The sequence below is a fragment of the Ascaphus truei genome, chromosome 4, assembly GCF_040206685.1.
Source record: "Ascaphus truei isolate aAscTru1 chromosome 4, aAscTru1.hap1, whole genome shotgun sequence".
NCBI classification, from domain to species: domain Eukaryota; kingdom Metazoa; phylum Chordata; class Amphibia; order Anura; family Ascaphidae; genus Ascaphus; species Ascaphus truei.
Window position 1 is genome coordinate 70,833,438 of NC_134486.1, and position 22,081 is coordinate 70,855,518.

The 22,081-nt window shown below is 39.9% G+C and overlaps 1 protein-coding gene across 2 annotated transcripts in view; it reads left to right on the plus strand.

The window, feature by feature from the left end:
* The window catches only part of PLCB1 (phospholipase C beta 1), an 810,170-nt gene that overhangs the window by 534,787 nt on the left and 253,302 nt on the right, over positions 1-22,081 (plus strand). For both annotated transcript variants that reach the window (XM_075596018.1, XM_075596020.1), the window contains exon 10: positions 13,154-13,300. In XM_075596018.1, the coding sequence (XP_075452133.1) occupies positions 13,154-13,300 (147 nt within the window). The remainder of the gene's footprint in view (positions 1-13,153; positions 13,301-22,081) is intronic.

Consider the following 22,081-nt stretch of genomic DNA (forward strand, 5'->3'; position numbering starts at 1 on the left):
AATACTAAGGCTGTGTTGTTACAAAAGATGTGGGGGCCTTAAATGACTTTATGCACAGAAACTACACTTTAGAGTATATCCAAGAAAAAACTATCGCTTGACCTAAACTTTGCTAAAAGTTGGAAAAGCAGAGTTTAGTATTAGATTTCTAGCCTGTCTCTCGTTCTTTAAATAATTTATGACTAGTGATGAATTTAGTTCATACTTTGTTAAACAAATGGTGAAAACTTGGCAGTATGTTGTAATGTTTGTAAAGCGGTACTGAACAATTTAATACAGTATTCATTTCTAAAATCTCAAGAAATGTCTTCAATAGTTAGGTAAAGAGTAAGCTCAAATATCCTGTCCACAATTACCTGTAACTGAAATGTTACTGCACCCTTACTGAACTACTGTAACTAATTCCTCACTTATTTTCCAACCCTAGTCCGAATTATCACCCCATCTCACTTACATTTATTGGCTTGCTGTAGTTACAGTATATTATCCCCGATACATTTTCTGTGAAGTTTAGTGGTCTAGTGCAAGAACAACATTAAGTGGGGCTATGTACAGTATTATATTTTCCAACTTTAATTGGTAAAAAAAAAATAGGTTTAATCTCTCCAGCCTTTGGATATCTGCTTAATTGCTTCTAATATACTTCTAAGATATATTAGCTTGGAAAATGGTTTTAGAGAGACAATTCCCTAGGGCGCGATGGGAAGATATATTGGATAGAGATATTAGGACATATATAGCAAGTAGCAGAAAACTATTTTAAAAACTGTTCTGTTTGTTCCTTAGTCATTAATGTCCCGGATGACCTTCCAAACATTTCTAAAGGCAATGTGGTTTGGATGTTACCACGGATGTCTGATGGGACTGCCAACACAACAGGGCACTGTTGGAGCACAGTTGCTTACCATATTGTAGGCCTGGAGTAATCAAACTCTTTTAAGGGACAATGCATTATTATAGATAAAACATTTTTATTGTTTTTATGGTGCAATTCATCAATGTTGTACTGCTAACAATAATGCATTTTTTACTGCTGCAAATACATTTTCAGGTTTCCATGACTGGGTAACTACTAAGGGTAAAGGACTATAAAAGGGTTAATACACAAAATTACTCTACCTACCCCCCTTGGCTATTTTAGTGGCTAGTAAAGCATTGCCATACTAACTGCTAAGGTAAGTAAAGGGAGTAACCCCTACCACCACTTCCCCAGGTGGTCTAACCCCACTCTCCAGGGAGTGATATGTAGGGGGGGGATGATGTGTAGGGTGGGGGGTATTATGTGTTTGATGTGGAGGGCAATATTATGTGTGTGATGTGGAAGGGGAGTATTATGAGGGAGAGAGGGGTGAGAGAGGGGCAGGTGGACCATGTGGGAGAGAAGTGTAGGCGAGAGAGGTGGGTTGGTTAAATGGGGGTGTGAGAGATAGAGTAGGAGTCTCGCAAGGCCGCCACCACTGGGGATGGGCGGGGACCAGTGGAAACTGTAGTCCTGGGCCCCAGGAAAGCCGTCTGTGGCCCTGACTATAGTATTGACTTTTCTGCAGACAGCCTTCCATATTGCTATTTTCTCTGCTCCTGAGGCTCTAAGCTTGTCTTCATGCTCAGAATGTACTCGGTGAACACACATTTTCTCACTGCTTAATGTGTGCTTTCTTTTCCTCTCAGCATGCTGGCTGATTATTTATGTTGTCGCGTGGATCCAGAGCTTGCTTCTGCTATGCAGCGCTGTTGCAGAGTGAAGGGCGAACCCCAAAAGTAACATATTATAGATTGTGTACTCATTTCCTGAACCGCCAAAGTAACACTGATGTAAATTTTCGGTACAAAGATGCAATAATTACACATACTGTAGCCGATGGCACTAATCTAAGAGCTACTTTTAATATTTTAAGAACAGTTGTTTGTGAGTGTTACTCCAAACTGTAAATCTGCAATAGCATGAGAATAAGAAAAAGGAGAAAAGCACCCATTATTATATAACGCATAAAATGTCTGTTTCTGTTTATAATTTTCTCACTTTTTAGGTGTGAAACATATTACCATTGTCCCCCGCAGTTCCCTGTGACATTGGGTATAAGGTCTTTAACCCCATCACACTTCATCGTAAAACTACACTTGTTTTACGATAATGTGTTTTCCAATTTAATTCCATGAAGTTTAGTAAATATTGAATTCTTAGGCCTTTGACCAATTTTTTCAAAAGCCTGCCATTTCCTCCAAAAGATACCAACCTTGGGTTTTATATTTGTTATTTTTGTAATAAATGAATGTCAAATACAGTGGATCAACAACGCCTTTTTGTAGCATTTTAATGAAACAGCAGGTAGGAAATACATCTGTATTGTTGGGATTTCTTGAGAAGATTGTTTCTGACATTATAGGAATCTCGGATTAGGGATCTGGTTAATTGCTTATGAAGTGGTGGAGTAACACAGTGCACCAGTTCTTCATTTTCTATTAGCTGTTAAATTACAAAGTCTAATGACATTTCCTTTAGAAATTATTTTTGGGTAAATGTTATGCCAAGTCAAATTCCAAATAATTGCACTCAGTCATTTACAATAGGCTATTAGTTTAATTAGGAATAGATACAAATTGCCAATGTCTAATGCCAATTTAAATTAGTAACTAGTTAGTAAAAAAATAAATTGCCTGTGCTATATCTTCTCTGTTGGAATAATTAGACATACGATTTCCTGGTACTATTTTTCATCAGCTGTCTCTGGAAGTAAATATTAAAGATTCAAAGCTGAGCTTGTTATATAAGTACAGACTGCACTCCGGGGACAGTTTCATAAATATGAACGCTAGGAAACAGAAATATTAATGATTAATATCTTTCTCAAGGTCACTGGACATTCTGAATGATTCCTAATGTAATATTATATATTAATATATACACAAGTTATTTAGTTGTTTTTTTTCTCCCGTTTTGTAAGCACTACTTTATTAGTAGATAATATGAACATCTTATAATGATGTAGCATTGCAGCATAACCAATGTATGTACTAAATGAAGATTGATGAATCCCGTTTTGTGTGGATAAACATTGGCATCACAATAAGGTTCACAAATTAAACACAAAGGTTTGTGCACTCAACAAGACCAACTCATAGCTTTGTTGTATGATTGTGTTATATGTTTAAGAACATGATTGATGGATCCTTAGTCTTTCAGCAGGATTGTGGAAGGTTGGAAGTTAAGCATTTCCTGATCTATGTGCTTTTAGCCTTTGCTTACAAATGCTTTGAGGCAGAAAAGACAAATCTCACGCATTGAGAGGCAGTCTCACTTACGTTGGCAACCTTACGGAATTCTAGAGAATATTACTCATTGAAGTCAGAATGATTCCATTTAAAATATGAACATGTATTCTATAGCCCTCAAGTCATTCATTGGGGCCCTCGAACACTGACAGCTATGGTATAGTATGCTGATGTTATCAGTTATGCTAATGCTTTAATGGACCCAAATTGTTTCTAAAGCCTGCGCTCCTGTCCTGACTGTAACTTCATTAGTACTACTGGGTTGTAATCCCCTCTAGATTATTTCATTTGTAATCTAATCTGAAATTGTGTTACTTTTTCATAACATTACATTTTGTAGGATTTGTCAAAATGTAACTATGTACTCCAATCCCACTGACACCAATTTAATTTTTTTTTCTTTAGTGTAGAAAAAAGTCTGATGCTATCAACATTTTGCCCACAGATATACCTATGAATCCTACAGTAGGTAACGATAACTTTTTGGGTTAACAGTTTTTAGTCCTGTTCTGCAGTTAGGAAACCTGACTCTAGTCTTAGCCTCACCTAGATAAAGGCTGCTGTGTCCAGCTGGAACGTTGTTTTTCTTTGGCTAAATAGCATTTGCTGATATAGGAGTCCATTGTGCCTTCTTCTTCATCAACCTTTTAGTCTTGACCCAACAGGCACAGATGCAGGACTGTGCCGTTGGCCATGTAGTTCCTGTAGGACACATTTAGTTAATAAGAAATGCTTTGAATCTCATATCACTTGCACACTATAAAGCATAGAGTAGGTCCATGGCATGTATAGGTGCATACTATAGTATTAGAAACCTGACATTTCCCAACCCTGTTTTCCACATATTACGATTCCAAAGTCCTAGTAGTAGCATTCATGGCGTTGCACTAAGGTGAAAGCTCCCATCCACTTAATACCTTCTGTACTTCTTTAGTCTCCTAATCTAATATGTATTCAATAGTTTTGCAAATGTAGGCCCAAAAGCCTAAAGCGCAATAACGGTATTTACAGAATACACAGCGGCTCCTGTGTTTTTTTTTTTAATATCGGGCTAGTTAAGAGCTTAAACCTAAAAAAGAAAACAATCTGGCAGCAGGTTGAAAGCTGCAGAAATCAGGACTGACCTGTATAAATGTTTTTAGAAAATATAAACCAACAACATGTTTTTATATAAATACCAAGACAGAAACGTGTTGCATGACTTCATAATCAATGTCATAATAAGAATGAAAAAAGGCAAACTAAATGCTATTTGCACATTAAAAAAATGGAACTCTGACTTTAAAAGATACTAATCTTGAAAAAAGGGGTAAAAAAACATAGCTCAGCATATTTGGGAATCAATATTAAGAAGAAAAATGATAGCGTGTTTATTTTGAGTAATGAAAAGTTTATCAAACAGCATTATTCCAATAGTACAGCAGAGAACATACACACATACTGTAGCTGTAGTGTTGTAACACTGTTGTGCAAATTATCTTAATTGACTTTGGCAGAAGATTTTTGATGTGCACCCTTTTTCTTTATACATTTAATGAGAACAAACTACATTTTATTTGCAATGCAAATTTGAGATACCGGCAGCCAAAGCTGTAATGAAATCACTATACTTGAACAGCCAGCATAGTTATTCTCACAGCCAGCAGGGCTGGGCTTCTTCTGAGCCACTTGCTAACCACTTGACAGCACTCCATATAGGGATAGTTCAGCATTCCAAATGATCAGTTTGATTTCCTCAATGTACTGTATGCTAAATATGAGGTAGAATAAGATAGAACTCACTTGAGAAATTATAGAGCAGTAGGATGTGCAGATGGGAGGACGTCAACATTCAATTATCATTGTAATAGGCCATTGAGGCCATTGTGTTACTGTGCAATACCTTTGTATAAATAACCAGTGCATAAGTGATTGTACGTAGTTATTGACTAATTTGTGAATATCAGGAAATGTAATCAAAATAGACGTGATAAACGATGCAATTCAACTTGTATATTTATAGCTTTTTTTAATTTGATTTTATTTAGAAAAGGCTGCAATGGATTAGAGAATTCATATACAGAAAGTATAGAAACAGCACTGAAAAATATAAAGCAGGTTGTATAATCTGTAATGCATTACTATCTCATTCCAACAAACTCACATATAGTGTCCTATTCTATAAGGCTTCATAAAAAAAATCACTGGGCCATTTACGCTGCCAGTTTTCTGAGCGTTGCTATCACGGTATTCAGAAAGCCTCGATTATCTGTGATAGCAAAATTCCAAAAATAGGCGAGTAGCTGGCGACGTGATGATCGCCTCTCTATAAAGGGCTCACCTGGCGACTTGTTCCAGCTGCAGAGAGAGCTGCACAGAGAGAGCCGCAATTTGTCAAACTAGCATTGTTACGGTATCTGTATAAACTGGGATTTTCATTGCACAGAGATGCGTTAACAATACACAGCACATGTGCATTGGCAAAGCTATGATGTCCGTTCCAATTAACACACATACACGTATGAGAGAATGAGATCACTTTCCGTAAAAGGGAAAATGAAGAGGGTTGTGCACTGCTCAAGAAGGAAAAAATTGTGCTGGAGAGCAAAGGCAAATCTAAAAAACTTTATTGGCACATAGATTAAAAACAGAGGACAAAGCTCTACCCAGCGGGAAATGCATTAGAGGGACACTTTGTGGTCCCCTATTTTTTTGATCTATGTGCCAATAAAGTTATTTTAGATTTGCCCTTACCCAGCAGCCTATTGTTTTCTTTCTTGGAGCAGTGAACCACCCTCTTCATTTTCCATTTTGCAGTACAGCTTGGCAGGGAGCATGCCAGTGTCTAGCTTCAGCAGCTACCCACTCTGTGAGTAATACCTTCTCCATCATCAATCAAATTATATGGGACTTGGGTCTTTTGTTCGTTTGATGTGGTTATTCAGATAGGCGGTTGTGGGCTGGTGGTGTGACGGGATGTTCGATACTCCGTATCCCGGTAGTCCCCACGGTCCTGCTTGCTACCACTGTCGGGCTGGCAATACACCTATACGATCCATCATTTCTTCAATTCAGCTACCATATGGGGCTTAATGAATTCTGTTGATGTTATATACGTTCTAAGGCCAGCTATATGTAGAAGGAGGAACTTTGCCCCTTTTTCCCTTTGATGGACATTTGAATATATATTTTCATTGTATTTTACTTAATACCATTCGATCTGTTGGATTACAGTGCTGTGGATCTTGTTAGCACCAATTTTTGGATTTGTTTCCACCTAACACTGATTATCTGTAAATATTGTTCTCGTTATTTGACCTGTACATTTTTTCTCCCTTTATTGTTCACAAACAGTGAAGTAACTGTGGGAATAAAAGTTTTATTCATTATTTCTGTCTCTTGGTAATTATTTTTTATAATATGTTGACACATTATTGTAAACCCATACTTAATTCATTCAAGATTAGGAGCCAAAGGCCAGGGTGTGCAGCGCACAGCAAGAATGATAAGAGCAGGTCTTGCAATAAAAATCCTTTATTTGTAGATCATCTGGATGTGGGACAGCAGCAAACTTCAACGCGTTTCGTTCAGAGAGAACTTTTTCAAACATCTTCTTGAAAAAGTTCTCTCTGAACGAAACGCGTTGAAGTTTGCTGCTGTGCCACATCCAGATGATCTACAAATAAAGGATTTTTATTGCAAGACCTGCTCTTATCATTCTTGCTGTGCGCTGCACACCCTGGCCTTTGGAACTTTCACACGAACAGCTGCACGCTTTGGAAGGGAGATTCTGGGAAGAAGCAATACGTGAGTACAATACCTGGGGCTAACCCAATGAGGAAGGGGGGGGTGTCTTTGGACAACCCACCTCAACCTTCAGGGTATCCTATGCCCACTTAAAGGTTCAGTACTATTATTTCACTTATATACCCAGCTTATACTCCCTTCCATTATATATGGTCCCAGCACTTTCAGAGCACCATCACACATACAAACTAAGATTAGGAGCCATATTAAGTCAGACAAACATAAACCTACATTCACTTTAATCATTAAAAACCAATGTATAGTGTATTACATTAACTTCATGACACATTATCAGATGCAAATCTTGATGAGTTTCAGACATTTTTATGATCCATTATATATATATATATATATATATATCTTTGTATGACACATAACTTTTTGTAAGGAAATAGTTAAGTCCTATACTCCGAACAATCTTTTGGGTACCACTTTACATCAGCCCTTTTTGCTTGTAGGCTATTCCCAGAAATAACACTATGATAGTCATGGTCTGGATGTGAGTTTAGTGTTGGTGTGACCGAATTATTGTTATATTTCCATGCACTAATATTAACAGAGATTTGTGGACATACAACGTTAGGTTTACAGCTCATTAGCACATAATTTGCCTATGAGTAAGACAGTCGTCCATTAAAATGTAGCTATCCGGTTTTTCTCTAGTCAACGCGAGGGCATCGTAACGCTAATCACCTTTGCGAATTTGTGTTACAAATATCGATGTCTTAAATGAGGGTAACATCACGACAAAATATTAATGAAGGGTCTTCCTCTGGGAAATATTCCCTTCTTCCCTGGCATCTTTAAATACGAAACTGGTCTTTCCAGCCCCAAAGATGTCGCCAACGACTTCTACTGATGCTATAAGGATATGCCTACGCAATGCGTAGTGGAACATAGCATTGACCGTAACTACTTCATGATGGGTTCATGCATGATGGTATCAAGACATGCGAGTAACTGTTGCTATTTCTGGGGTAGCGGCCCTAACGTGACATGACAGAAAGATTTTATATTATGGTAAATTTATGAAATGATGTGGCACTTGTGAAAAAATGATCTTACAGTAAAGCCAAAGTGTAATGAATAAACTTTGTCTTGGTCTAAAACTGTTATGTGTGAGTCATGAGTACAAAATGGAATATTATTCTGGAAAATAGAAATGGCACTTATATTAACATGTACCTACTGTATCTTATAATAGGGGAATACACCAGACATTGTGCTAGTCTGACAATATTGTATGTACAAGTCATAATAACATTTGCAGGTCCAAATGTGAATATCTATTCAAATCCTGTGTGGTCTACTTGTATAGTTTCAAATAGTGCATTTATGGTGAATATATATCAACATTATACATAATCATAAACATCATAAATATCTCTGGAGAGAAAAAACAGTTAGAATTAAGTCTCTAAATCACAGTTGTTCATATTTATAATAAATTCAAAACACTGTGCACAATATTGGTGCTATGTAACTCAAATGACACATACATACATATTGAGTATGCATATTCCATGAATACTTTAGGCATACTAAATATCCTTAAGCCCTACTAAATATAGCTAATTTTTTATGAAATAGTGACTATTAACAGAATGAATTTTCTGCCAATCGCAGTACACCACAAGGAAGCATTAGCTCGAGCAAAGCATAACGCACCACAGCAAAGAAAGCACCATGTGGGAAGACTTACCGTGCAGAGCACTCATCCACAGAGTTTACACTCTAATCTACACGCTAATCTAATGTTTAGTGATGTACAAAACAGAGAACACGCCCTACGTGTCTGTGGAGTCAGGGCTGAGCATATACTGTATGAGGATAGGGTAACTAAAAGGGGGACAGGGAGTGTTGTGTAGATGCAAGGGAGCAATGAAGGGTAAATGGAGGGGGTAGCGGGGGCTAAAATGTAGCGAGTGGCAACTAAAAAATGACTATCAATCCCATGTACATCTGCTATTTGACAATTGACATTCCGTGCTACCGCTCTAGGAATTCTGGGGAGAAAAATTTGCCGATCAGAGAGTGGCACCCGTCGGGCCCTGAAAAATGATGCCCCAGAATTCAAAGCGGCACTTCACTACCGCAACTCTGACAATAAGATGAAGGATGGGGTAGGGACTTAGAGGCAACAATTTGGAAATTTACATGGATTCCTTGAGATTTACCTATCTCTTCATGGCTGGAAGATTGACTGTAAATCCGGGTGCCTCATGAAAATTTTGTGAAAGTTGACAGTTCTGAATAACATTCAAAGTCCATAAAATGATTAAAAACATACACAAACAAATACATTTAGTAGACGACCCAGAAATAGCCTGGGTCTACAATCAAAATTAAAAGGGTGTGTGTGACGAACACGCGCATTTTAAGTGAAACTTCTTTGTCTTTTGTCAGTGACATTGTGTTTTGATAGTGAGTTTTGTGATAGCCTGACTAATAGTAGAGGCCAAAGATAAGAGTAAATAGTATTGGAGAGAACAGGATGTCACATTATGTGAGATGATATGAAATACCACAAATGAGGACCCAGCCTGTTGTGCGTCTTCCCACAGTAGTGTGCCGAGGGACTGATGTACTGTGGTGAAGTTCATTCAGGCGCGCAAACACAGCTAACATGGAGGGTTTGATGACTGGCTGTTTGTGCGCATGCGTGGTTGTTTGTGGGCGTGTTAATGTATGAGATGGCGCCTCTAGCAGTGTCTGCGCATGCGCCGATAGTGCTCGTTTGTTTTACGGTTGTGGCAAGTAAAAGTTACTGCGCATGCGCAAGAATGGGCAAGGGCTATTGTGCATATGCAGTACCTATAAGGCTTGTCTGCATGAGCGATGAAGGGCTGCTGCACATGCGCGTGATGTTACCACCTTATACACGCATGCGCAGCTCTGCTGAGGTCAGTGTATTGAGTGCCGGCTCATGCACTCACCACTGTCCTCCATAAGCATAAATACTTTGGACTGACAATTTGATTTCCACGTCCTTGTACCAATAAACGCTAGTGGGCTTTTTTGATATTCGTGGATGCTGTGGGAGATGGAGGCACACTGGGGGGGGGGGGTGTTGTTGTTCATGAATGCACACTTGTTAGGGGGGTGTTTTTAGCATCCAGGGGATCCTGACCCGCCACCGGACAGGGAGGACGCACTGTTCCTGTCCGAGTCGCACGGGGCAGCCCCCCCCCCCCCCCGGCACAGTGAGTGTGAGTGGCCCAGTGCAAACCGATCCACCCCTCTCTCCCCCCCTGGCGGAGCGAGTGTAAGTGAGTGGCCCAGAGCGCATGTCAATGGATCCAGAGCTGAGGTGTGTTTGTGTCCATGGATCCAGCGCTGCCAGCCTCCTCTGGTGCTGTTTCTATTCGGCCAGCGCTGATGGGGGGTGTTTTCACCATCCAGGGGACCGCCTTCCTCTCCCTCCCTTTCCCCCCCCGGTGCAGTGAGTGGCTTTGTGTGTGTATCCAGCAGTGCTTGCCTCCGCTATGTCAATTCTGCCAGCACTTACGTCCTGATGGCCTCCTTTGCCAGCAGTGACGTCACTTCCCTGACTGAACTGAACTTCCATCACCATCAACTGCATTTACTGCCAGGGAAATTTTCTCATGTGGTAGGTGCGCGCAAAGAGTGTATTATTATGATATCTACATATAGACCTAGATCAATTGTCCTCTAAATGATTAGAAAACTGTTTCTGCTCACATACTGCTGCTCATTTCTTGAATGAACACCATGGTTTTAGACTAGAGAATGTTTGGGTTTCCAGAAGCTAATACAACCGAGATTGTGTTAGTCTCAGTGATTGGCTCAATTGTACAGATTATCTTATTTTTATATTGTTGCTTTTTAAAAGTTTTTTAAAGTGACCATGTACCTGCTTATTCCATCTAACTAAGTTCTGAGTTGATATAAAATATTTTTAGGATTACTGTACCTTTGTTTTTTTAGTGTTCTAGACTTAACTCTTCTTGGCTGATATGAGATAGTCTTCCAATGCTCTATATGAGTTTCCCTCACATAGATAACCACTTTGTATTTTTATTTTAAACATTGGATTGGGATATAATGTATTTGCAGTTGTCACCATATTCCATTTAAATGTTGTATCTGCAACTGAAATAGTAATGCCAAGGAAACCAGAGGCAATGGTAAGTGCACACATTTGTATTATAGTGTCAAGCCAATAATGGTGTATAAAGGGTCATGTGACCTACATTTATGGGAAAGCTTTGCAATTTGGGGGCATATTGTAATTGCACGAATAAAATAGCAGTATGTACTGAGGACATTTCACAAACGTGTCACATTCCATTATCTTTGTTTTGTCATTTTTCCAAGATACAGTAGAGTTTTGATTTGTCCTAGATCAAAGTGCCCATTGTCTTGAATTGAAAATGTATCTTGCATTTATTTATTTTTTCTCAATTTATATTTTAGTGAAACGATCATAGTCCCAGTAATACAGTATATTGTCATGTTATTCCACTGAAACTGTTTTATTGAATATATTTTGATGCAGAGTTCTCAAACTGTAATGTGCAAAAAAATCGCTTTATGTGACACAGCACCTATCAGGAATCTTCATGTCCTAGATGCTCAGAAACAACATATATTTGCGAGCATCAATTATTTCCCTAACTGCAGATGTGGAGGCGACATCCATTACATACATATGTAGGTTAAATGTTCTCGTCCACAAAACACGTGTAAATAATATCCAAGAAAAAATGTCTTTGGTGAACATTCTTGATGTGAAAGTTGCTATACACGAAACATCTCTAATACGTTTTGTACATTGTTTTCTGCAGAATAGACCTTACAGGTATTAAAAGAATATGTAAAAAAAAAAGTATCTAATACTCTGTTACATCAGGTCAAATAACATTACTTAAAATAGAAACCGCTGTTATTGTCCCTGAGTTAATGCCATATTCACAAAGATAAACACATGCAAAAATATTGTCCATAGTTGAGCTCATTAGCATAGGCTTAACAACATGTTATTTCAGGGTAACGCATTAGTTAAGCCTTGTCTTGGTGACCTGAAATACCTGGGAAATATGCAAATGTGAATAATTGTATTATATTTCCTAAGTTTAAATTAGCATATTGTCCAGGTATCTCAGGTGTGTTCATAGGTATCTCAGGTTAATCCAGGAGTGCTCAACCAATTCTCAAGCCCGTCCAACAGGTCAGGTTTTCAAGGATAGCCCTGCTTCAGCACAGGTGGCTGAATCAGAGGCTCAGGCTTTGCCTGAGCCTCTGATTCAGCCACCTGTACTGAATCTTGGACTATTCTGAAAACCTGACCTGTTGGAGGGGCTTGAGGTCAGGCGTTGAGCTCCCCTGGATTAATCTGCTCACGATGAGCTCATCTGCATTTCACTTACACCAACACCCTTTATATATAGCGCCGTACTTTTAACCGTTAAATAGGCTAACAGAGTTTAGTGAATCTAGCCCTAAGGATGCTTGTAGGGGTCAGGGAAAAGATACAAGTAACTGAATAAAAAATCTATCTTTCTAATAAATATGCCTTCTTCGTTTTATGGCCGAGCAGCAAATTTAAGGCACTTTCAGATCAAAAAGTAATTTAACGTAGTAAAGAGCCTGAATACCCTATACAGCAAAGGCTCTAAGAATGTGCTATTTTTATTTTTCACACTGCAAAATCATTTTTTTTTTATAAATAGCCTTAACATATTATTATCGATGTGATTTTAAAGCTGCCCAATCTGTGGCTGCTGAAAGTGCTCCAACTTGAGTATAGTGTTCACTGTTGCATGTCGTCTCAGTTCTTCAATTCAGCTCTCAGCCGTGTGACTTGTGAAAATGGCTCATTTTACAAATTGCTGCCGTTTCGCAGATATTGTCTGCCTGAAGCAACAGGGAAATAAATTGAAAATGTAAACCCGTAGATGTGAGCAGCAATAAAATGAGATTTGTTATTATTTTTTTATTTTTATTAAACGCTCTTTCCAGTACATTTGTTATTTTAGTCAGTGGTTAATTTCTGTCAATCTTTGTATTACATTTTTTGTTTTAATTCTATAAATTAAGAGAAATATTTTACCTTCTGCTTTTTTTTGTTTCGCAGGTCATATGTCTGTGGAAGGGTTCATGAGGTATCTGAGTGGTGAGGAGAATGGAGTTGTGCCACCTGAGAAACTGGATTTAAATGAGGACATGTCTCAGCCTCTGTCTCATTATTTCATCAATTCTTCACACAATACCTACCTCACAGGTAAAACGCCATTAAGAAAGCGTTTCCATTTGTAACAGTATTTTATTCAATGAATGGGGTTATAAATTAAAGTTTTTGCAGGATACAATTGACAATGTAATACAAATGTCACACAGGCATGAGCTGTAAAGTAAATAACATTTCAGCAATGAACACATCTTAACCATATGTAAATCTTATTCTAACAGTAAACATGGTTATTAAGTCCACACAGTGTGCTTTCCTTAACAATACTAAATGCACAGGTTCTGTACAGATTCAAACAGTTGGTAAATTGGGACCATGTTGGACACTCAGAGTAAGTAGGGAACAAATACAATTCAGTGCTAGTAAATTTGGCCCAATTTATTATTCTGATGAATAAGTATGTCCATATACTTTGTTTTTGAGATATGGGGTAAATAAAAGCTTGTCGTGGAACACCAGAAATCTACATTATAAACTTTGTCGATTTCTAGAAAGCTATGTTTAGAATAACTGTAAAGCAATCTTTTTTTCCCCATACATATTCATGTCTGGTGGAATCAATTTACAAAGAAGCAGGAAGATATAAAACCAAGTGCTCGATTATTTATATGTAATGTATGTCTGGCCTGCATTGTGCTATTCATTTAGTAAGTATGATTTGACGTTTAATCCTAGGCAGACCATTCATTTACTTTAAACCTACATATTAACCAGATAAACTATCAATATTACTATACAAGGCAACAAAAACCTTCACCACTTGAGTGGTCCACTTCATACTGTGTGACACGGAACTCCACATGGAGCTGTTCTGCAAATGAAATGCTGACTGTGCTTAAAATATCTATGATTTTGCAGGCTTCATTTATATTTCATTTTGCCTCCCTTGGCTATCTTACAACCAGCCTTAGACCTTAACTGCTCTCATCAGGATCTATTTCATTACGTTTAATATAATTATTTCTGGATTATAAATCCCTCACATTATAGCCGTGCATTGTATTTTTGGGCTGGGGTAGCGACCAACAAAAGCACATACTGTAACTGTAAAACTACAGCTGACAGCACCAACATGATAACCCACACAGGTGGCCTATTTGGAATGCTGTACCTATAAAATACTAGCATTTATTCGTTAGTGTGAATTATTGCAGTCAGATAAAGAGGCTCATTAAAATACTCACTAAAGGGTCATAGTCACTTTCCCTCATTAAAAAGACAATGGAAGTACAGTATAAGAATATAAGGAACCAGGCCCACCAACAGGCTTCCTGGGAACTAGAATGGCTTGACCTGCGCTGCCTCACTTATTGAGAAGGTGCCAATCAGAGCACATCAATGCCCGTTCTGGGTGAGTGAGCATGTCAGAGAAAGGACAGTTGGCACTCCTCCACTGAACCTGGGGTGGCTGTCCCTGCTCTTCCCATTTGTTGGCAACTCTGGAAGAAACATTTGTTAGGCTGTACAGTGTTCTATTTTCCTCGGGTTGCTCAGGGGTTCGCTCTGTTTTCATAACTTGCTTACCCATCATGCTTCCATGTCTCGTCATCATGTCTCATCATCTGTGCTCCTGCTGCACTTCTTCTCTGCACTTTTCTCATCAAAACATCCTTTTCTTAGCCACCTCTTCTCTCTCTCTTTCCCCGTTCTTTTCCAGTTATCACGCAGGTATCTTTTCAGGTAACATTTGTCTCACTGCATGTACTATTATATAACATAGGTTTATCTGATTGGGGTTATATACACGAATAGACTTGGATGATATCCAGCTGATTTCAGATATCTTCAATGATCCTATCATCACGGGGAATGGTCTGAATAATTGCCTTAGTGACATCTCTAATTGGATGGCATTGAATTGTCTACAACTTAATGCCTCTAAGTCCGAGCTGATCCTGATAGGCCCTAAAGAACAAACAGATGTTATGAGTAACGCCTTCAACGATCTAAAAATCCATAACTCTACTATCCCAAGGAGAAGGTGAGAAGTCTTGGAGCTAATATTGACAAAAACATCGATCATTGCATCTATTGTGAAAAACTGTTACTGTACTTCCAAAGCCATCAGCTCTGACAAATTAAAGTGTTTGTCTCGAAAACAGATGGTAGCACAGGCCTTGGTCCTCTCCAGACTGAATTTTGAAAAGTCTCTGCAGATGGGTCTCCAAAAACATAATATCAAAGCCCTGAAGTTGGTGAAAAACGCCACTGCCCATTGTATAGCAGGCAAGGCAAGGCGAGACCACATCTCGCCAGTATTACAAGATCTGCACTGGCTCCCGGTGGAGCAAAGGGTTCATTTCAAGATCTTGACCTTTAACTATAACTACCCCCCCCCCCTTGCCTTCAGAAATGCCTAATTAGTAACATCCCCAATCTCCAAACTGCGTGCAAACAGCATTTTAGGTCGTGATTTGGTTCCAACTGTGCAAGTCTGTGCAATATGCACATTTTGTATGCCAATGAGGAAATCTCACAAAATTGTGTATGCACATGCAATTCAGTAGGGAGCTAGATTGCATTTCATCCGGAAAGGGTCGCCAAGAGATCTTACCCCAGACAGGGTAAATACATCATCCCTTCCTCCTTGCATCCAGCATTTCCCCTTGAATAGCGCATCATTCAAATGAACAGTCACTTAAGAATTGTGTGTAAAAAAAAATGAAATTAACGTTTAGTTAGCTGTGGTTTTAGCACATAGTCTAACACAAAAAAAAATATGAAATTAAGATTTTTGTGGTGTTTTTTTTAACATAATCATTGAGTGCTGATGCCATTCTTCTATGTTTGCATCGAGAATTCCAGAAAAATTCCCTAAAACCAAACTCAGATATTTGACTCCCTGCAGAGATTATGACATTTTTTTCCGGAACATTTTCATAACTCAGATAATTTTGTCCTGCACTTATTTTGATAACTCTGGCACAATAATTACTTTCTTGAAAACAAGCAGAGGGCAGCAGTTAGTTAAGATGAAGATTGACAATGTGCCTATAGATACAAAGGGGCCTATGCTAGTAGCCTTCATAAAATGTCTCGCTGGGTGTAACAGGGGAGTTATCCCTGTTCAGGTAATGTGCCTCTAATCCAGCAGTGTGGTGGTTAACTACTGGTAATCAATTAACAAACACCACCTGCCTGATTAAATTGCTTAGAAAAGCCTGTCTTTTGAGACAGGAAGGGAGACTCCTTAGCTCACACCTGAGCTGAACTTGGAGACAAAGCAGAGATTGTCCCTTACTCTCACAACTTGTGAGACTGACATGGGGACAGACGTCTTGAATCTACTGTACCAGAAGAGGCTGCTTGCAAGACACAGAGGCAACTTCTAAACCTGAATGCTGACAAATCCTGAAGAAAAGGTAGCTACCAGGAACAGAGAAGATTTTCCCTCCAAACCACAAGGAACAGATAAGACTTTCATTTATAAGACTTTTTTTTATATCTGTTCATTTCATGCTATATGTTTGGGGCTGGGAGACATGCTTATCTAAAGGGAGTGGTGGATTGCATAGTATTTCACTAGAAATACTCCCAAGTGAATAGAAGCTTTGTTTACCCCTTGTTTGGATGGTTTCCTGATGCTAAGGAAACAGGCGCAATAAAAGCCTTATTTAATTTCACTATAACCAGACTCCCTTGCATACCTCTGTGAGCGTCCGCCTACACTGGGCCTGTTACGCCACCATTTATTTCAGTGTATTTATCATGATATTCAGAAAGCCTTTATGAAGGCTACTAGGATAGGCCTCTTTCCCCGACCAACACTTACGAGGATATTCGCTTCTCTCAAAAGTTCTCACCCATGGATCTGCATCGATCTGGCCCAGCTGCATAGGGAGCTGCACAGAGAGAGCCGCTTCTCCCTGCGCATATCTCGCCAGTGAGCGCAGGGATTTAATAACAATTTTAATACTAGTGTACTGTACGTGAGTAGGGGGTCTCCAGAGTAGAATTACATTGATTTTAGCTCCGGGGACCCATAGTAGATATTGAAAATAGAGGTAGCACACAGGAGAATTTATATGGAGTTCAAAAACTTCTGCTGTATTTAGTAAATCAGAGCAAATACAAAGTAGTGACGTTTCAGGACAATCCTGTCCCTTCCTCAGACCTTACACCTTACAAATGATTATCGCAAACAACTATAAATACCCCTAGGGGTTGAAGAAAATCACCTTACCCCCAACACCTGTGAAACAATTCTGAGTATATAGGGTAGTGGGTGCTCCAATAGTTCCGGAAATATATTTAATAAATCTCCATCAAGATATCATAGAATTATGGCTTTTTTCTTAGGAGTGGGTGTAATACTACTAGGTGAGTAACAGTGGTCATAAGTTTCTTAGGCCTCCTGAAGGTAGAGAAAAATTATGTTCTCACTTCGCCGCACCTCATTGGAGACAATATATATAGTAAAAGTCCAAAATAACTCACCAAAATTTTGTAGTAAATCATGTCATCAATCTTCAAGGGTCTTCATTATATCTTACCCACTCCTAGAGCCAAATAAATTATTTGAAGGTGTGTCCAGCCGCAGGTATAGATCAAAACAGCAGAGAAAATGCAAAAAATGCACAAAGCAGCGCACTGCCCAGAGAAATAGGGAAACAGGTGGTATAAAAATGAAGAATGTATTGCCCAACCAGCATTACAAAAAGGAGGTGTGAACCCTTTTCATTTTTATACCACCTGTTTCCGTACTTCTCTGGGCAGTGCGCTGCTTTGTGACTTTTTTTGCATTTTCTCTGCTGTTTTCCCATGTGAAACAAAGCTGAGCAGCCACTGCAGCTTAATTACTTCCTGTTACAGCGTCTGACGTCATCGCACATTGTAGTGTCATATGATGCTGCTGACGTCTCAACGCAATCACGCGATGACGTCATGTAGCTAGGCAACGCACCGTCTATATCAACAAAGAATAGAAAAAACACAGAACATTTTAAACAGCACAGCATTGCAAACGGTAACCGCTATGTAATGAGGGGGTTAACCCCACCAGCAACCCGCCCCCCCCTCCCGCAATGCCTAAACACCAACCAGGGGCCAAATACCACCTTCATCCACCCCGCTATCCACAATAAACATGGCACCGGTAGTTAATCCTTTCATTGCCTTAGCGGTTAGACGCTACGGTAATGAAGTTGCCTGTAAAAGCATTTTTCCTGCATCTTATTCATGCCGGGGGCCTCTGGGGCGGATATTAATGTGTATCAGCTCCGGAGACCCCCGGCATCAATCTGATGCAGGAACAATTCTTTTTTTTTTCTAAGTCCCTTCTCACCGCCTTTTCACCAGCTTCTTGGCAGCTTCACGTAAACTTTTTTTGGTGAGAGGAATTTGGGAGAAACTCGCCATTCTAGAGTAACAATTAGCCTCGATAAGCTAATCGAGGCTACTATAATTGCACACATGTCAAAACTGACGATAAGAGGCTTATCGCGGCACACATGGCGATGTGTTTTGGACGAGAGCCCAAAATGGCGATTAATGCTTTCGCCGCCCACTTATCGAGGCTTTCTAAATCGCTGTAGCTATTTTTGGCCGATAACAGCTAAAAAGCCTCGATAAGTGGGTTATGAAGGCTACTAGAATAGGCCCCAAAGTCTGTTAGCAAGAAGGAATATAGGAAATAAAGACCACAAAAGGATCCTATATCTTTGGTTACCGTTCAGTCAAAGAATCCTTAAAAAGATTTTTTAAAATAGTTCTACTCATCTTTTCTGTCTTTTGTAATGGTTTTAAGCACGTATGTTCATACTGTATCACATGCCATTAGTTTATTTTGGCCCTAGATGAGACTGTGCCTTTAAGTTGATGCTAAGGGCCAGATCCACAAAACTCAATGAAGCGACTTAACATGACATTAACGTATGTTAATGTCATGTTATGCCTTACTGCAGCGGTGCGTAAACGGGAGGGCGTGCCTCCCAGGGGGGACGGGAGAATTTGTAGGGGGGCGAGGGCAGTTACAGAGGCTCCGCGCTCTTCCCTATGGCATTTTAATTAAATGCCGGGGAGGCGTGAGGCCTCTGTAAATCACTTATCCGTTGCCAGCTGGGTCTTCGGCGACGCGTCGCCATTGCAACGCAGCATCAAATGATGACCCGCGACATCATTTGACGCCGAGCCATCGGGAGAGGGGAGGCGCGAACGCTGTGGCTCCCAGAAAGGGGACCGTAGCTCTAAAAGTTTGCGCATAGCTGCCTTACTGCATACTTTTGTAACCCCTCTATATTCCTGTACCTCAGACTACGCACCTGGTGCTGAGGTGGGAGCCTGAGTCCTTACGCCTGTAATAAGTACCATACGTGCGTGGAGTCAGCAACTGGACACAAGTGCAACAACACTTTGTTATATATAAAATCAGTTATATAACAAATGCGAGGCAGGAACCTTGTGATCTTTAGAAACAGGATTGCCACATATAGCTCACAATATATTCTCATTACAGTTCACATAAACACTGTGCGGGTTTGTTAGTGTCAACCTAAGAGGCTTCCAAATCCTGGGTATTCAGTCCTATATTTGTACCGGTAACCCATTGGAGCTCGTGTTTGACACTGGGTGTAGCAGGCCTGTACTTCGCAAAGGTTTACTTTGGTACCGCTGTTTCCTATGACTGTCGGGGGGTCGCCTCCGTCGGCTGCCTCTCCTCGGGACGGCTCCCAATCTCAGTTGCTAGGCTATCCGGCTCTTTAAGCTGCTCTCTGTCCTCTTAGCAACTGCCCTCTCACTCAAGCGGGACGTGTGCAGGTCCCGCGCCACAGGTCATTCTCTTGCAAGCCTCAATCCTTCAGGCCCGCACAGATCTGCCTCCATCTGTCATGCCGCCCCCCTTTTAACAACTCCTCTCCCTCTTAGTCCCTCCTTCTTCACCAGCTTTTCTACTGGCTCATCATAGTCACATGTCCCTTGGAGAAGCACCTGCTAGGGGGCAGTGTGCATGTTTTGCTTGCCATATAAAGGGGATTATACCTTCTAAGACAAATAACGTAATGTTAAGTCATGTTTTCTCCGGGAAAGAGTATTGTGTTAACTACAGTATAAAGGCTGTTAGTCATAATGAGAGGCAATATAGTCGTTCCACCTAACAGCGCATATCCACTAAAGGCCATTAAGGTTATCGCTGGGCTTTAACATTGCGATATCATACATAAAAGTAACGTTACTCTAATCCAGACCCTAAAATATATAGAGATAGAGCATATTTCCCAGGTATTTCAGGTGTATCTCTCCTCACGGGGTGTGTCAAGGACTGTTTTGGGAGGTATATAAGTCATTGGGTTATTACTAAAAAGGACTCTTCTCCTGTCTTATTGTGAGCACTATCCTAATTGTGTATTATAAAGTACTTTAAATAGAAATGAAAAGTAAAATATTTGGAATAATATTGGACATGCGTTTAAATAAACACCTCTGTTAGAGCTTAATATTTATGATTTGCCTGTCAAGCAGCTCAAGGTCCACCAACACATTGGGGCCGATTCACTAAGCTACGTTAACTAGCGCTAAAATGGGTTCTATCGCTCGGCTGCAAAAGGCTGAAGCCATAGGCGCTATTGACTAAGGCTGTTTGCGCGTTTACGGCCAGCCTTGGCCAAAAGGGCCATAGTGCGCGATCACCTTTCCCCCCCCCCCTGTTATCGTGCTAAAAGTTATTTAGCATGATAACTATTCTAAACAAAGCAGCCTCTAAGAACTGTATGGAGACGCTGCGTCTCAATGCATGGCTCTTACAGGCGATCGTACTGTACAAAGCTGATTTTTAATAGTAGTATACATGAGCAGGGGGTCTCCTGAGCTGAACTGCATTGGTTTCAGGTCCGAGGACCCCCTACTTCTGGAGATATAGGCCCCGTTATGGGGTGCCGGTATCCCCTGCAGAATTTAAATGTCCCGGTCACGTGACGCGGGAGTTATAAAGTGCAGGGGATACCGGCACCCCATAAAGGGGCCTGTAACTCCTGAAGTAGGGGGTCCTCGGACCTGAAACCAATGCGGTTCAGCTCCGGAGACCCCCTGCACATCTACACTATTATTAAAAAACACATAACAATAAATAATAATTCATTACCATAGCAGCTATTTGCTATGGTAATGAAGCTGCATTAATGTACATTGTAATAATAGTGTGCGGGAGCAGGGGGTCCCCTGCTAACGCACAATATTAATAAAAATACATTAAAGGAGCTTCATTACCTTAGCGGCTATCCGCTAAGGCAATGAAGGGGTTAAGGCATAATAGCATGTTTATTGGGGACAATTGCCCCCAATAAACATAGCAATATACCACACACAACCACCCCCCCCGCCCCCTAACACATACTATACATTAATGGGCAAAATTACTATTATCCACATATGGATAATAATGCATTTGCCCATTAAATATACGTTAATCACAATAAATAAATTTTGTACTCACCCTTGTCCGCACCCACGATGAAGGCCACCCGCATCTTCCTCCCTGTCCATACACTGGGGTGCTGAAAAATATACAAAATAAGAAAAAGTGCAAAACTAATGTCCCCTACCCCCTTAATGACCTTAGTGGTTATTAACCGCTACAGTCATTAAGGGGTTAAGACACCCTGACCCGATACCCACCCTTCACCCATTTATGTGTACAGTGGCTTCATCATGTATATATATATATATACACTGTATATGCATGATTAACCAATATACAAATAAATACTGTACATGGCCAAATACAAATATCAAACAGCAGCAAGCTCAATCAATATCTAATAAATCCAAATACAAACACTCAATTTGACAATGTGTACATGATACAATTAATCTTTGCAT